This window comes from Pomacea canaliculata, linkage group LG6 (assembly GCF_003073045.1).
Source record: "Pomacea canaliculata isolate SZHN2017 linkage group LG6, ASM307304v1, whole genome shotgun sequence".
Taxonomy (NCBI): Eukaryota; Metazoa; Mollusca; class Gastropoda; order Architaenioglossa; family Ampullariidae; genus Pomacea; species Pomacea canaliculata.
In genome coordinates this window covers 13539885-13557203 of record NC_037595.1, presented here as the reverse complement: position 1 = coordinate 13557203, position 17319 = coordinate 13539885, and the positions used below count along the sequence as shown (strand labels likewise).

At 39.6% G+C, this 17319-nt stretch overlaps 2 protein-coding genes across 4 annotated transcripts; both read left to right on the top strand.

The window, feature by feature from the left end:
• The first annotated feature begins 2618 nt into the window (after nt 1–2618).
• Nucleotides 2619–5149, top strand: LOC112567122 (temptin-like). Its single transcript, XM_025243668.1, has 4 exons — nt 2619–2769; nt 3671–3844; nt 4367–4520; nt 4930–5149. The coding sequence occupies exons 1-4, from the start codon at nt 2755–2757 to the stop codon at nt 4995–4997; spliced, it is 411 nt and encodes a 136-aa protein (XP_025099453.1). The 5' UTR covers nt 2619–2754; the 3' UTR covers nt 4998–5149.
• A 1708-nt stretch (nt 5150–6857) lies between these two features.
• LOC112567120 (temptin-like) lies at nt 6858–13066 on the top strand. Of its 3 annotated transcripts, none has more exons than XM_025243667.1 (4): nt 6858–6984; nt 8072–8245; nt 8606–8759; nt 9314–9568. In XM_025243667.1, exons 1-4 carry the CDS (start codon nt 6907–6909, stop codon nt 9373–9375), a joined length of 468 nt encoding a protein of 155 aa, XP_025099452.1. In that variant the 5' UTR covers nt 6858–6906; the 3' UTR covers nt 9376–9568. The 3 variants fall into 3 exon arrangements, with proteins under 3 accessions (XP_025099452.1, XP_025099451.1, XP_025099450.1); XM_025243666.1 differs by lacking the exons at nt 8072–8245; nt 8606–8759; nt 9314–9568 and adding exons at nt 11155–11328; nt 12041–12194; nt 12805–13066 and having other exon boundaries at nt 6927–6984; XM_025243665.1 differs by lacking the exons at nt 6858–6984; nt 8072–8245; nt 8606–8759; nt 9314–9568 and adding exons at nt 10495–10640; nt 11155–11328; nt 12041–12194; nt 12805–13066.
• The last annotated feature ends 4253 nt before the right edge of the window (nt 13067–17319 follow it).

Sequence of the window (17319 nt, the reverse complement as noted above, 5' to 3'; positions counted from 1 at the left end):
AGTCACGGAATATAGAAAAAATAGCGTCTACTGTGGTCAGCGAGAGATAAGTAGAAGAATGTCTATGTGTGTGTGTGTACTATCTAATACAGGTATGAAAGGTAGCTTAACTGAGACTCTTATTCTCTGGTGCCTTACATTTACAACATTTTTGTTGACTCATTCCTGTGCATAGATACCAACTTGTATCTCAACAACGAGAGGGGGATAATCACCAGACTAAAATCTGGGGACAGACTATCTTTCACTGAGCCTTACTCCACTTTAGAAAGGTATTTACCCCCACTCACGCCCATTTAAAGAATTCGTCTTATTTTGAAAGAGATAGGGCAGCCAACATGAGAAAGAGAGCCAGCCAGCTAGCCAGTCAGGCAAGGAAAGGGTCAAAGACAAGGACGGGAGAAATAATGTCAGATAATATAAACATAAATGCTGACTAATGAGGTCATGTCAGTAAAGCGTGGCTTCTGAGATACCAGTACACTCGAGTAGGTGTTTCCGAACTTTCCCTTCATGCTAAGATTAGAAATAACCATGCACGCGTGTCAGTGTGTGCGCACTGAACAAATAGCAGTATTGAAACTGTTTCGAAAGAATTATTGAAATCTTTACTTTTGAGACCTGCTGAATAGTTGATGTAACAGAATTTATTGCATTTTATAGCTTTCTGAATAACCTTGACAAATAAATAAAATCTAGCTCTTTCCCAAGGAGCCTCCGTAACAGGATATAAACAATTTTATATGTTTCTGTACACGCAGTCACATAAACAAATGTTACCGAAAACAGCCGCTAAAATAGTTTTTCAGGGCAAAAAAAATGCGGTCATGCATCATTCTCTACCAGCGGCAGCGAGTTTTAAAGCTTTCACTCAGCAATAACAAAAAGTAAATAAAGAAATAAAATACTTGACTTTATGCGATGACGTGTCCAGCAAACCGAGTGCCATGTAATATTTGACCTATGACCTTTTTTTGCTTTAAAGCAAAAGCTTGGTGCAAGAGACTCATAAATGTACTATTGTCAAGTATTTTGTATAGTTTTGCTTGTAAACGAATAAAATATTTCAAAAACATACAAGTTAAATGAATCAAAGACTTAACTTTCCATTAGTAAAATAAAAATAATTTTAAAAAACAGAAATCAAGACAAACATCATTTTAATAGTATTCCTGTACAACGAACTAAATTTTAACCTTGCATTTTTGCGATAACTGCTTTTGTCTGGTGCTGGCAAGCGGTTAGAAAATGAAAAGATCTAAGATAAAACATTTGAGGTCACCTTACTACTGGCTGTGTGTGGGTGTGTGACATAGTTAAGTCCTCTAAGTACACAGGGTTCAAACACTAGCCCCCTCCTCCCTCGCCCCGTTAGCCTACTCAGTAGAGCATTAGCAGTGCTTGATGTATCAGTCATCTTTACCTGAAAATAAAAAAAGATAAAAAAAAAATTTCAGTCAAGCTCAACCTAATTTCTAACACTTTAAACTTGAGAAACATACGAAAGGGTGTCCCGGTCATTCCTGAAAATATTTTCACCCCTCTTATTGTTTTACACCTAAAAATCCAAAGCATCGGTTACAAAAAGATGAATGTTCTTCTAAAACCTCACGGTTGTGTGACAGTATGCTATAGTGACAACAACTAGTAGCTACATTTTTTTCCTGAGGCCATTACCCAGCATTAATGTTTACTAAGCAAAGAATGAATACTAGCCTGCGCCTGCTGAGAGGGTGATACTCAGTCCCCTTAATTCTTTCTCGAACTTTCCACTGTGTGTGTGTTGAGAGAGAGAAAGAGAGATTCGACTATACTATGAAGCTAGAAAAATGGTTTTTACAAGGCGCCAGATTATGTTACTTCATCATTATATCCGAAGCATCGCGAACGTTTCCCCACTCAACATGAGGTAAAGACATAAATCCTGGACTGCCATGACATCATGATGTCACAGCAGCGATCCCGACAGCTGACATTTGACACAAGACATCTGACATTCTGACATCTGACATTCTGTATGGGACCTTGAACCTAGACATCTTTCTTTCATCAGGGACAACGCCAGGACAAGCATCCTCCTGGTGCACGCTGCTGCTGCAGGCGACGTTCGAGTAACATCCCTTTAATGTACACAGTAGCTTCCCTTTCCGTAATGGTAGCTAATGCGGGAAGAAAGAAAAACAGTCGCTTCAATCTCATCACTGTTTCTTAGCGAATATTAGAAAGGAAACTAATTCTCCTTTTGTTTATAATACGTTTAAATAAATGGTAATTGTATCCGCTGCGTGGAGCGTGTGACAGTTTAATACTGTCAGTAAATAATGAAAACGTTTCAAAATCTTTTAGTATAGTGGACTACAAAAATCTTGGACTGTGAGAATTTCTGCCTCCTGGTATGTGTGAGAAAAACAGAGATATAAACATGTAGACGGAAAGAGATTAACAAACATAATACTTTGATAAAGTAAACATTATAAACAGATATCTGTGTGTGCTTGCGTAAGTGTGTGCGTAAGAGAAGTACATGACCACAGTTTTTTATTAAAGGACTAAGCGACAGCAGCCAAACTACGGTCCTGAGTTAAAAATATTTGTACATATACATCAGCCCACCTCAACATCAATCCTCGGACCAAGTGATTCAGAGCAAGCTGTCGACCTCTGACGTCACAGTACCACGTCGACCCTCCCGATGCTATATAACGTAACGTACTGTAACTGCTGACGTTCTCCCCGCAAGACTTAGGACATAGAATGGCCTCCATCACTGTAAGTAGTTAATTACACTTTTCTCCCTTCAGCAACATGTCAGTGTTATGAAAGTCAGAGGTCACGACTTTTACTCATTTCTTTTCTTCACATGATGGGTTGATGTGAAATCGTCGGTGTCTGCTCTTACCTTCCTTACATAAAATATTAACTGACGAATCACCAAATTCAGATATACATTAGGCTCTTTGTGTACCTCAGACAATGTCCGTAAAGCTACTGTACGGTAGAGAAATATGCTACAGAAATCTTCGGTGTTGCTATTGTTATTGTTGAGACTAGAATTGTATTTGGTTTTTAACCACACTTCCTGCAAGCATTGTCCATCACATGAGACGATGCTAACACTTTTATCAAAGGCTCAGTAAATGTCTTCAATGTTTTCCTTTTCATGTGGGAAGACAGAAATTATTTGAGGACATTATTGAGGAAAAGAGCTGTTGTTTGCAAATTTTTTGGATCTCGACACAAATAAAATGTTTCTTTTTTTCAAACAACTTATTTCATGCCGTATGACAGACATGACAATATGTAAAAATAAACGAAATATCATTTTTGAAAAATGCAGAAAGAAAACCGAATGTTCTCTTATATGTGCCATATATTGCCCACGAGCATCTAACTTCACAAGTATTTGCCAGCTGGAACAGAATTGATCTCTGATGTTTGTCTCACACAAGAGTAAATCACTGTAAACGGTTTTAAGGGCGATGTATGTTTTGTGGTGTAAGTTTTTATGTACTTTGCCTGACTACACGTTCGATATGTTCAATTCATTCTGTCAAGCTCTGAGTCATCCAAATTTTTTTTGCATGTTGTAACCCATGACAGTTTATATTCGCGTGGAGTGATTTGTGTCCACAAGCCATCTGAAAACATTTAAAGTTTGTTTTGTCACCAGGTGCTCACCTCGATCTTGCTGGTGTGTCTGCTACCCTTGGCAGAGCCCTTCCCCTACTTCCAGAATAGAATTCCCAACGGTAGGAATGTGCTCAACCCATGTGACAAGTCTGCTTGGCCTGGTGTTGGTCACAAAGTGAGCCAGGGCGGCGGACAAAGAAACCCTTTCGGACTTGTGAGTTTATTTCTCATGCTCAATTTTTTTTTGTAGCAAGGTTTATTCCAGTTTACTGATGCTGTGTTGTCATTTTGATAAGTCAATGGTCTAATCAATTCATTCTGTCATTAAGTATGGAATGACTTTCTATATTTATTTATATAAATCTTTTTAAGCGACGAAAAAAAGGAAGAAACACGCGAGACAGGCATCAACCAGGAAGACGTTAGCAGAAAAATGTCAGACTGACTGCCAGACAGAGAGGAGACAAAGTGGATAAGTCAACACATACTGTACTGAATTAAACAAACGCATGAGACCCAGTCATTTCACTGTTCTCTTCCGCTAAAAAAGAACAGTTTCTGACTTAATGGTTTTCCATTCATGATTACTATTGTTTGTATCTCTGCCACATAGAACTTTCCCGACATTTTATGTTTCTCTCAGGATTTCGTTCTATCCCGCAACAGCTGGAGGACAGCTAGCAACTGAGTAATAGTTATTTACAGATTAGTAATTGTTGGTATTGTTCTGTCCCAGGATTTTGCTGCAGCCGGTTATGTGTGGACGACTGAACTGTGCTATAAGGACTCCGATGGTGACGGTCAGTCCAACGGCGTGGAGCTGGGCGACAGCATGTGCCAGTGGAACGCCACCAACCCCATCCCCCTCTCCAGACCCAAAGGACATCCAGGTACGGAGAACTTACAGGATTCGGGATATTGAGTACCCCGTCAGATGTCAGAAATATCATCAATTCCATAATTGGGGGTTGGGGGTTGGGGGTTGGGAGCATGTCAAAACATATCAATGGTTCATGTCCATGAGCTTTTGTGATCAAGGCTGACATCAATCATCTAGAATGCTCAGTTTTCTCTGTAATGTTTTAAGTGAATATTTTCGTGGATGTGTGTGTGCGCGCGCGCGCTCGCTCTCGTGCTTGCAAATATGTTTATAAAAATGTTGGCTTGCTTGTGAATATGTGTGAGATAAAGGGCAGTTTACTCAGTCCACATTGAACTATAAATGGTATAAATAACTGGTTTGGCAGTTGTTACACAAGAACGTATTGCTCTTTTTAAATAAGTTATTTTTGTTTGCAGGTATCTGTGAGCCTGTTGGATCAGATAGATGTCAAGACAGTTGGTTTAGTTGCCCTCCAAAGTCTTGACCGTGTCAAGTCTTGGGACGAAGGGCCAGCATGGGCAGCTCAGAAAGATAATCTGGATGAAAGTGAACACTTGTCACAAATAATCTGTCTGTGGTTACCAGGTTGTAAAAACTTGCTACGAACCACATAAAACATTTCAAACCCTTCGAAAATTTGCCGGTACCTCATAATTTATTCATTAAAGAAAAAAAAAAAAAGAATCAGCCAATAGTCGAGTTACTATTTGAATGAAAGAAGCACAGAATGAGATTAGTGGCTAGCACATGTTGGCAACAATATCATCTGAGCTCCATGTTTCTTCTTTGTGTGTGTTTGAATTTCTATAAAGACTTTGTTTTTGTTCTTACCTTACTGATAATGATGTTTTAAAAGTATATAGTTAGGACTTCTTTCTTTTTATATATTTTTTTCTGATGAAACGACATTTGTTGTCTTTTTTTTTTTTTGTTGCGGCGGAGTCTGTTTCTACGTCAACAACATTACTGTAATACTGTTATTATTCAAAGTACACATTGCTGGAACACTTGCGCCCTCCTCCCTCTCCCCGTTAGCCTACTCAATAGAGCATTAGCAGTGCTTGATGTATAAGTCATCTTTACCTGCAAATAAATAAAGGTAAAAATAAATATTTCCCACAAGCTGAACCGAATTTCTAACACACCAAACTTTAGAAACATACGAAAGGGTGTCCCAGTCATTCCCGAAAATATTTTCACCGCTCTTATTCTTCTTTTACACCAAAAACTCTCAAGCATCGGGTATAGAAAGATGAATGTTCTAAAACCTGACGGTTGTGTGACAGTGTGCTACAGTAACATAACAACTGGTAGCAACACTTTTCTAAGGGCATTACCATGTTTACTCTTGATGTTAAGTCAGCAAAGAATGAATACATGTATGTGCCTTCTGAGTGGGCAATACTCTTAATTAATTCTTCCCGAACTTTCCACTGTGTAAAATACCTCTTTGCCTTAATCATGTCCGAGTGATTTTCAATAAAAGGCTAGGAATTTGCGGCGGCTAAGATTCGACTATACTATGAAGCATGAAGCTAGAAAAACGGTTTTTACAAGGGGCCAGATTGTGTTAATTCATCATTAATTCCGAAACATCGTGAACGTTTCCCCACTCAACATGAGCTAAAGACATAAACCCTGGTCCTCCATGACATGATGATGTCACAGTAGCAATCCCGAGAGCTGACATTTGACACAAGACATCTGACATTCTGTATGGACCTTGAACCTAGACATCTTTCTTTCCCCAGGGACAACGCGAGGACAAACAAACATCATCCTGCTGCACGCGGCTGCTGCAGGCGACGTCCGAGTAACATCCCTTTAATGTACACAGTAGCTTCCCTTTCCGTAATGGTAGCTAATGCGGGAAGAAAGAAAAACAGTCGCTTCAATCTCATCACTGTTTCTTAGCGAATATTAGAAAGGAAACTAATTCTCCTTTTGTTTATAATACGTTTAAATAAATGGTGATTGTATCCGCTGCGTGGAGCGTGTGACAGTTTAATACTGTCAGTAAATAATGAAAACGTTTCAAAATCTTTTAGTATAGTGGACTACAAAAATCTTGGACTGTGAGAATTTCTGCCTCCTGGTATGTGTGAGAAAAACAGAGATATAAACATGTAGACGGAAAGAGATTAACAAACATAATACTTTGATAAAGTAAACATTATAAACAGATATCTGTGTGTGCTTGCGTAAGTGTGTGCGCAAGAGAAGCACTTGACCACAGTTTTTACTAAAGGACTAAGCGATAGCAGTCAAACTACGGTCCCGAACTTAAACTTTTTGTACTTGTACATCAGCCCACTTCAACATGAACCCTCGGGCCAAGTGATTCAAAGCAAACTGTCGACCTCTGACGTCACAGGACCACGGTGACCCTCCCGATGCTATATAACGTAACGTGCTGCACGCTGCTGACGTTCTCCCAGGAAGACTTCGGACATAGAATGGCCTCCCTCACTGTAAGTAGTTGATTACACTTTCATCCCTTCAGCAACATGTCAGTGTTATGAAAGTCAGAGGTCACGACTTTTACTCATTTCTTTTCTTCACATGATGCGTTGATGTGAAATCGTCTGAGTCTGCTCTTACCTTCATTCTGTTTAAATGTTTTTCTTGACCTTTGCTTTTACTTTAGAAAATCACTTGTTTCTTATCCCACCCGAGCGTTTACTTTGTCGTGTTACAGAGTTCTTTGAAGTGCTCGGCTTGTCATCTTTTGCTTTTTACTTAATGATGACTTACGAATTAATTGGTGACAGTACGTTAAATCTGACTTTCATTGTCTCATTAACATAACGGTTACACTTTATTTTTAACTGTAATATTGCTCGGTATGAACTTCTTCTTATTATTATTATAGCTCCTGCTAGAACAAAAGTGATAAAAATGTTTAATATGAAAGAAAAACGCGCCAAACAATAGAAACAAACATGTTTTTCAGCAAGTTGTAGTTTAAGGGTTCATAAATTCTGATATACATAAAACATAAACTGAAGAACCTCCAAATTCAGAAGTACATCAGACTTTTCTTGTACTTTAGCAGAAATAATTAATCAACGTCTCTTCGCAGTGCTTTGAGGAAAAGAGTTGTTGTTTGCAATTTTTTGTGATCTTGCCATAAATAAAACATTCTTTCTGAACAAATTATTTTGTGTCGTATGACAAACATGACAGTCAATAAAAATAAATAAAATATCATTACAAAAATACAGAAAGAAAACCGAATGTTCTCTTATATGTGCCATATATTTCCCACGAGCATCTCCCTTCACATGTATTTGCCAGCTGGCACAGAATTGACCTCTGCTGTTTGTCTCACACAAACGTAAATCTCTGTAAACGGTTTAAGGGCGATGTATGTTCTGTGGTGTAAGTTTTTATGTACTTTGCCTGACTACACGTTCGATGTGTTCACTTCATTCTATGTCAAGCTCTGAGTCATGCAAATTTTCATTGCATGTTGCAACCCATGACAGTTTATATTGGCGTGGAGTGATTTGTGTCCACAGGCGATCTGAAAACATTTAAAGTTTGTTTTGTCACCAGGTGCTCACCTCGATCTTGGTGGTGTGTCTGCTACCCTTGGTACTGCCCTTCCCCTCCTTCCAGAATGGTATTCCCAACGGTAAGAATGTGGTCAACCCGTGTGACAAGTCTGCTTGGCCTGGTGTTGGTCACCGAGCGAGCCAGGGCGGTGGACCACTAAACCCTTTTGGAGCTGTGGGTTCATTTCTTATGCTGTCTTGTTTCATGTATTTTCTCCCCCTAACCAATTTCTAGTACTACTTTAATAAAGCATTAGAATGGAGGAATAATGTTTACTCATTAGTTTTTTTACGCCTTTTATCAACTTCTTTAGCATTCAATCTAGTCTTAGCAATGTGTTGTCCAATGACCATGTAAGCACACACGTTTTAATTTTATCTATACGCATCTTCATCTAGGCCTGCCACATAGAACTTTCCCGACATTTTATGTTTCTCGCAGGATTTCGTTCTGTCCCGCTACAGTTGGAGGACAGCTAGCAACTGAGTAATAGTTATTTACAAATTAGTAATTGTTGCTATTGTTCTCTGCCAGGATTTTGCTGCAGCCGGTAATGCGTGGACGACTGCCCTGTGCCAGAAGGACTCCGATGGTGACGGTGTGTCCAACGGCGAGGAGCTGGGCGACAGCAGGTGCCAGTGGAACGCCACCAACGGCGCCAACCTCGCAAGTCCTAAAGGACATCCAGGTATGGAGAACTGACAGTATTCCTGATATTGAGTACCACGTCAGATGTCTGAAATATCAAGAAATATCACCATAATTATCTAGTCTTTGGAAGTCATCCTACTCTCTTTGTTGTCTCCGACTCCACACTCCCCGCACTCTGCCGCACATTCCCCACTTCCGCTCCGCCAGGTTACCTCTTCTAGTGTTTTCAAGTGGCTACAGATTAACTTCCAATATCTATGGCAAGATAGCTAAAGGTAGGGGGTTGGGGGTTGGGAGCATATCAAAACATTTAAATGGTTCATGTCCATGAGCTTTTACGATCAAGGCTGATATCAAGCAATCATCTTTACTGCACACTTTTCTCTGTAACGTTTTAAATATTTTAATGTTAAATATTTTCGCGTGCATGTAAATATGTTTATAAATTAAAGTCGGCTTGCGTATGAATATGTTTGATAGATAAACAGCAGTTTACTCAGTCCACAATGAAGCATAAAAGTATAAATAACTGGTTTGGCAGTTGTTACACAAGAACAACTACATTTTTTAAGAAGTTATTTTGGTTTGCAGGTATCTGTGAGCCTGTTGGATCAGGTAAATGTGGAAACAGCTGGTTTGCTTGCTCTGCATAATCTTGACCGTGTCAAGTCTTGGGACGAAGGGCCGGCATGGACATCTCATGACGATAACCTGGATGAAAGTGAACACTTGTCACAAATAAACTGTCTGTGGTTACCAGGTTGTAAAGACTTGCCGCGAAGCACATAAAACATTTCAAACTCTTCGAAAGTTTGCCAGTCACTCGTAATTTATTCATTAAAGAAAGAAAAAAGATGCAACCAATAGTCGAGTTACTATTTGAATGAAAGAAGCACAGAATGCGATTAGTGGCTAGCACATGTTGGCAACAAATAGATCATCTGAGCTCCACGTTTCTTCTTTGTGTGTGTTTGTGTGTGTTTGTGTGAATTTCTATAAAGACTTTGTTTTTGTTCTTACCTAACTGATAATAAGTCAGCAAAGAATGAATACATGTGCCCTCTGAGCGGTCAATACTCTTAATTCTTTCCCAAACTTTCTACTGTGTAAAATACCTCTTTGCCTTAATCATGTCAGAGTGGTTTTCAATAAAAGGCTAGAAATTTGCGGCGGCTAAGTCACAATCATCGTAACAGTTATTGTAACACGTGACAGCTTTCCATAGCATGTCAGTACAACATCTACATCAAGCCCCTTACTCTACAGCACACCAAATGTATGGCTTAAAATAAATGTCCAGCAGTCCGCAATCGTCTCCTACCGGGATGTCCTGTTTCTTAGCGTAAAACTAACATTAGAAAGGAAACAGGTGTTGAAACTACAAATTTTTCTTTTGTTTATAATAAGTTTAAATAAATGGTAATTGTATCCGCTACTTGGAGCGTGTGACAGTTTAATACTGTCAGTGAATATTGAAAACGTTTCAAAATCTACTAGTTTATTGGACTACAAAAATCGTGGACCGTGGAATGTCTGCCTCCTGGTATGTGCGAGAAAAACAGACACATATACATGTAGAGGGAAAGAGATTACCAACATAATACTTTGATAAAGTCAACATTATAAACAGATGTGTGTGTGTGCTTGCGTGAGTGTGTGCGCAAGAGAAGTACATGACTACAGTTTTTACTAAAGGACTAAGCGATAGCAGTCAAACTACGGTCCCAAACTAAAAATATTTGTACCTGTACATTAGCCCACTTCAACATGAACCCTCGGGCCAAGTGATTCAGAGCAAACGGTTGACCTCTGACGTCACAGGACCACGGTGACCCTCCCGATGCTATATAACGTTACGGTCTGTACGCTGCTGACATTCTCCCAGGAAGACTTCAGACGTAGAATGGCCTCCCTCACTGTAAGTAGTTGATTACATGTCAGCAACATGTCAGTGTTATGAAAGTCAGAGGTCACGACTTTTACTCATTTCTTTTCTTCACATGATGCGTTGATATGTAATCTTCGGTGTCTGCTCTTACCTTCCTTTTCTGTTTTTCTTGACCTTTGCTTTTGCTTTTAAAAATCGATGTTTTCTTTATCCCACCCGAGCTTTTACTTTGTCGTGTTACAGAGTTCTTTGAAGTGCTCGGTTTGTCATCTTTTGCTTTTTACCTTTATGATGACTTACGAATTCATTGGTGACAGTACTTTACATCTGACTTTCATTATTTCATTAAACATTATTTTTAACTGGAATAAGTTTTTATGTACTTTGCCTGACTGCAAGTTCGATGTGTTCAATTCATTCTATGTCAAGCTCTGAGTCATCCAACTTTTCATTGCTTGTTGTAACCCATGACAGTTTATATTCGCGTGGAGTGATGTGTGTCCACAGGCGATCTGAAAACATTTAAAGTTTGTTTTGTCACCAGGTGCTCGCCTCGATCTTGCTGGTGTGTCTCCTACCCTTGGCACTGCCCTTCCCCACCTTCCAGGATAGTATTCCCAATGGTAAGAACGTGGTCAACCCGTGTGACAAGTCTCCTTGGCCTGGTGTTGGTCACCAAGCGAGCCAGGGCGGTGGACCAAGAAACCCTTTCGGACTTGTGGGTTTATTTCTCATGCTGTCTTGCTTTATGTGATTTCTTCCCCCAAACCCATTTCTAGTACTACTGTAATAAAGCATTGGAACGGAGTAATAAAGTTTTATCATTAGCTTTTTTTGCCTTTTATTAACTTCTTTAGCATTTAATCTAGTCTTCGTAATGACTTGTCCAATGACCGTGTAAGCACACACGTTTTCATTTTCGCTATACACATCTGTATCTAAGTTGTTTAAAGCAATTTTGTTTGTAGCAAGTTTACTGATGCTGTGTTGTCATTTTGATAAGTCAATGATCTAATCAATTCATTATATCATTAAGTATGGAACGACTTTCTATATTTATTTGTGTAAATATTTGTAAGCGACGAATGAAAGGATGAAACACACGAGACAGGCATCAAGACGTTAGCATAAAAATGTCAGACTGACTGCCAGACAGGGAGGAGACCAAGTAGCAAGTCAGAATATACTGAATTAAACAAACGCATGAGACCCAGTCATTTCACTGTTCTCTTCAGCTAAAAAAGAACAGTTTCTGACTTGATGGCTTTCCTTTCATTATTACTATTGTTTGTATCCCTACCACATAGAACTTTCCCGACATTTTATGTTTCTCGCAGGATTTCGTTCTGTCCCGCTACAGTTGGAAGACAGCTAGCAACTGAGTAATAGTTGTTTACAGATTAGTAATTGTTGCTATTGTTCTCTGCCAGGATTTTGCTGCAGCCGGTAATGCGTGGACGACTGCCCTGTGCCAGAAGGACTCCGATGGTGACGGTGTGTCCAACGGTGAGGAGCTGGGCGACAGCAGCTGCCAGTGGAACGCCACCAACCCCGTCAACCTCGCCAGTCCTAAAGGACATCCAGGTATGGAGAACTGACAGTATTCCTGATACTGAGTACCACGTCAGATGTCAGAAACGACAAGAAATATCATCAATTCCATAATTATCTAGTCTTTGGAAGTCATCCTCCTCTCTCTGTTATCTCCGACTCCACACTCCCCGCACTCTGCTGGTCAGAAAACCTTTGCATACGCTTCTCCCTTCGCACATTCCCCACTTCCGCTCCGCCAGGTTACCTCTTCTAGCGTTTTCAAGTCGGCTACAGATTAACTTCCTTAAAATATCTATGGCAAGGTCGCTAACGATTGGGATGTGGAATCAAACGTAAAGTATAAAGAAAGGCTCTTTCTAACTGTTAAATCATTTAAAAACTAAAACACTTTCCACAGCATGCTACATGTGAAGTGTACAGACATTGTTAGTGTGAGTGGCTGGGATCAGACAACGCAAACTTTCTTCCAGTGGGTAGGGGATTGGGGGTTATGAGCATGTCAAAACATTTAAATGGTTCATGTCCATGAGCTTTTGTGATCAATCAATCATCTAGAATGCACGCTATTCTCTGTAATGTTTTAAATAATTTAATGTTAAATGTTTTCGTACTTTTTTTATGAAGTTATTTTTGTATGCAGGTATCTGTGAGCCTGTTGGATCAGCTAAATGTGGAAACAGCTGGTTTGCTTGCCCTTCATAATCTTGACCGTGTCAAGTGTTGGGACGAAGGGCCGGCATGGACATCTCATAACGATAATCTGCATGAAAGTGAACACTTGTCACAAATAAACTGTCTGTGGTTACCAGGTTGTAAAGACTTGCTGCGAAGCACATAAAACATTTCAAACTCTTCGAAGCTTTGCCAGTCCCTCATAATTTATTCATTAAAGAAGAAAAAAAGAATCAGTCAATAGTCGAGTTACTATTTGAATGAAAGAAGCACAGAATAAGATTAGAGACCATCGCATGTTAGCAACAAATAGATCATCTGAGGTCCACGTTTCTTCTTTTAACGTGTGTGTGTGTGTGAGAGAGAGAGAGAGAGAGAGAGAGAATTTCTATAGAGACTTTATTTTTGTTCTTACCTTACTGATAGTAATGTTTGAAAAATATATGCGTGACTTCTTTCTTTTTATATCATTTTTCCGATGATAAGCGATTTGTTAAGTCATTTCCTTTTGGAAGCACAGGACTGAGATTCTTCCAAATAAACATTCAGACAAAACCTATTTGCTCTCGTGCCTTACTTTCCTTATCACATACCAAGGTTCGGGCTAAAGTTCTGGAACTGATAGGCAATGACGCAGCACAAAATGTAGGTCTCTGTCGGAGATCGTTAACTGGGCCTTTAATCTGCTAGTCTCGAAATTCTGATATTGGTCCTAAAGATGTAGAACATATGGACACAAAAATAACTCTTCGACCAGCAATACAGATTACAGTCTGAAACGAGTTTTCTTTTCATCTTTGCTCTCCTTTCTTTTTTAATCACTACTACCGTTGCCATATCATCTTATCTTCCGTACTTATTCACTTTTGATACTTTAGTACTTGATGGAAGTCCAGTCAGTTGTTGCTGACATCGATCCCGCTGTACTAATTCCTTACATTTAGGACCTCGGGTAAAGAAGGTCAAGAAGGAGATCTGTGGCCTGATAGTCATCTTCGTGATTTCAAAATGAGAGAAAGGGTGAGGAACAGTAACGTCCTCGCCGAGACAGACAGAGACAAACGTCACCCGGCAAAGAAACCAGGTGAAGGTGGACGGTTTTTAAGTTTCGACAGATATGGACAGAAAAAACCTTAGTCGTTGAAAAGAGGCAAGTGTACAGAAAATCGACTTCTCAAAAGAGAAGCCAGGTCGAAAAAGAAGCGCTTAGAAAGACAGAAAGTAGCATGAACGACTCAAAGACCTTTAACCACTGCACTACCAGGCGTTCCAACTGCTTTAAACGTCGTAAAAAAGTTCGTTGAAGCACTTCGTTTTAATGTTTATTAAATGAGTATGTTTGCCGCTTCAAATGGCTGTTTGGGACAATGAGTGTAAATGGTTAATTACACTAGATTATGGTGATAGCGATATTCACTATGATACTGGGTTATGATATACTATATAATAATATGTTATATAGATATTGTATTACTTTACTATAGTAAAACGGTATTATGATATACTATAGTCATACTATTAGATATTGTATTATATTATCTTACTATACTATACCATAGTAATACTATAGTGGAACTGCATCACTACATTCTATAGTCATACTGCAATGATACTGTATTATGATACTATTATGATCAGTTTTATTACACTAGCTGTGCTAATCACCTGAATGTTAAAACCACAAAGGATGAGTTTGTAAAAATTCGCATTTCTGTCTCTCTCACTAGAGCTCGGCTCTTCAATCAATCAATCAATCAATCAATCTTTCTGTGTGAATGAAAGGAAAAGCTATCCCCATCTCTGATGTGAATTTTCGTTTACAATCGTGAATCAAATAAAACAGTTCAGGGTGGTTTTTAATACTGTCTTTTACATTTACTAATTTACTGTTTATAAGAAGAGAGTAAATACAATGCGGTGTATAATGTGAAGAAATGTGTCAAAACATCTATTTACAACTTCTGGAGTGGGTGAGGTAGCATTTCTAAACATTATTTTTCTTGTCTTTGTCTTAAACAAAAACAAATTTTAAAGTTGTTCCCACCATAAGCATGTTTTGTTGTTGTTTCTTCGCTAAAACAACAGCAACAACAAAAACTGCATGATAACAATGTCAAAGCGCCTTTAATAAAAGCAAATACAAAAGAATGAAAAGCGAGAGCACTGAAAGCACGTGCGCGCATGTACGTACGCATGCACACAAGGACGGTACATTCAAGGGAGACAACCAGCATATTAGTGTCTCTGGAAAAAATAGCTACAACGAATTTATCTCCCATGTAATTCAGCTGGTGTAGGTTTCGAGGTTGAGAGCTGACAGGTCTGGATGGATGTATAAATGTTGTTCATAGATATTATTCATGTTGTTCATGCATGTTATGCATGTTCTCACACCCAAAATGCATTTCTTGTGCTGGCACTCACCAATACTTCATAAAGATGATATTTTTTGCCAGTCATCTAGAATCATTTACTCCGATTAATAACACTTTCAAGGGTCTTTAATAGTAACATGTAAGATGTATTTCTAGTCCATTTTTAGAAACGTTCTCTCCACCTATTTATTAACATTTTGATGTTGCTTATTACATGGGATTTTTGAAACTCAAAAGTTTAGTGCTTGTCAAGTCTTATACTGATCTTAAATAGCAGCCATCCAAAACAAACAAACAACATCCGCCCCCACACCCAAAAAAAAAAACCAACAACAAACAAACTATTCAGTCAGTAACTAGTAAAGCCTTGCAATGTCTTACAACAACAGTGAGCAACACAAGAAACATTTCACGGATTTGAAATGTCTGATAAGCCAATCTACATTTGAATGAATAGTTCATCGGGTGGAATCGTAGAGGTTTTGAACTGAAAGACCTTTACGAAAAAGACAAAAAAAGTTTCCAGGGAGGAGGGAGGGGAAGGCGCTTAACACATTTTCCCCCCAGCTATTTTGCATCGCCAGCTTCGCCAAATGTCAAGCCCCTTTGGTGTAAGAACAACCTTTTTAACCACATAGAAAAGGCCGCCGTTACAAGAACGACCTCGTTTTCACCTCTCTCCCTCACTTTCCCATCTCCTCCTCTCCTCCCTCGCGCGGCGCACGTGCACTCACTGTGACCCAGACACAAGTCCCGTTACCCATTCATGCTCCGGTCCTCTCCGACTCCGACAAAGCTTTGGACCCAAGTGGCGGTTAGCGCAGTGACGTCATCCCAACGACGGAAGAAAGGTCAAACGCGCATGTCTGTTGAAGATTCTTAACGACCTTGTGACTGCCTGATCCCCCGTAAAGCGATGTTAAGAGACCTCACGTCCGCTGTCGAGAAGAAGTTCGGTCAGACATTTATATGTATTTTTTTCGAAACACAAACCGGGTAACCCTTTCGTACTCCATCAACCAGTCTCTGAAATGAAAGGTATTTGTAAATAATTTGGTTCGTCGCTGACTACCTTGAACTTAAGCAAAAGTTTGTGCGTGGAATTCCTTCTGAACTTCCTTGCGAGCCAGAATCAAGGTTGTCACCGAGCCAGCACATCGTTTGACAGTCCAGTAGAGACCTCGGTTCACTCGTACGTGAGTCGTTAAAGACACACAAGAACCATTTCTTCAGAGAGTGGTCCATCCATTGACTTCTATCTAAAGTCAGTTGGTTTATCGTTTGTTACAATTGTTTTTAATCTGCCACGCCTGATAGAAATGCTGGCAAGGGAAAAAAAATGTTGGCGCATGCAAAAGTCCCAGTTCTCAACACATTTGGCGGAAACAATAAACTAGAAGCTCTACTGAGGGTGTACCAATATGCTTTCTCCATTATAACACCTCATTGTTAAATTGATGTATCTCTCTCTCACACACACACACTGAGTAAGCAAGTTCACGAGGCATCTTATATTTCTTACATTACTTTTAACAGAAGAAGTTAATGTAGTCAGCACATAATGTCGAGGAACACTAACTGTTATACCTATGTACATATCAGATACCTGGACCACAATTCATGACTAGTAAAGAAGGGTAAAAAAAAACCCAGCTATTAACTGCATTAATTCGAGCATGAACCTTTTCCATATTCATCTAGGAAACAAACACGAGAATGATGATCGGTTATTTTGAGCAGTATGGCTCCTCTGACGTCAGCGGTCTCCACAAGATGTCTGCCCTGAGGCTTGCTCTCGCAATTACACACAAAGAAGACAGAGTTACCGCGAGCACACTCATCAAGGCAGCAATGAGAGCTTTACAGACGTAAATTTATCGTGCATACAACAGGAAACCAGATTTTACAGCCGACAGATTAGCCTCGCAGCAGTAAGCAGCAAATGTCCAGGTGTCCTTAATCCACCCACACCGGAAGTCGTCCCTCTTTATTACCTGCTCTCTGCAAACACTAATGGCCGCAGTTAACATCCATGTATGCAGCAGCATTTGCGCTGGCTTGTTAGTCAGGAACGAAGAGAATATTTGAACGACCTCACCGCGGAGCGG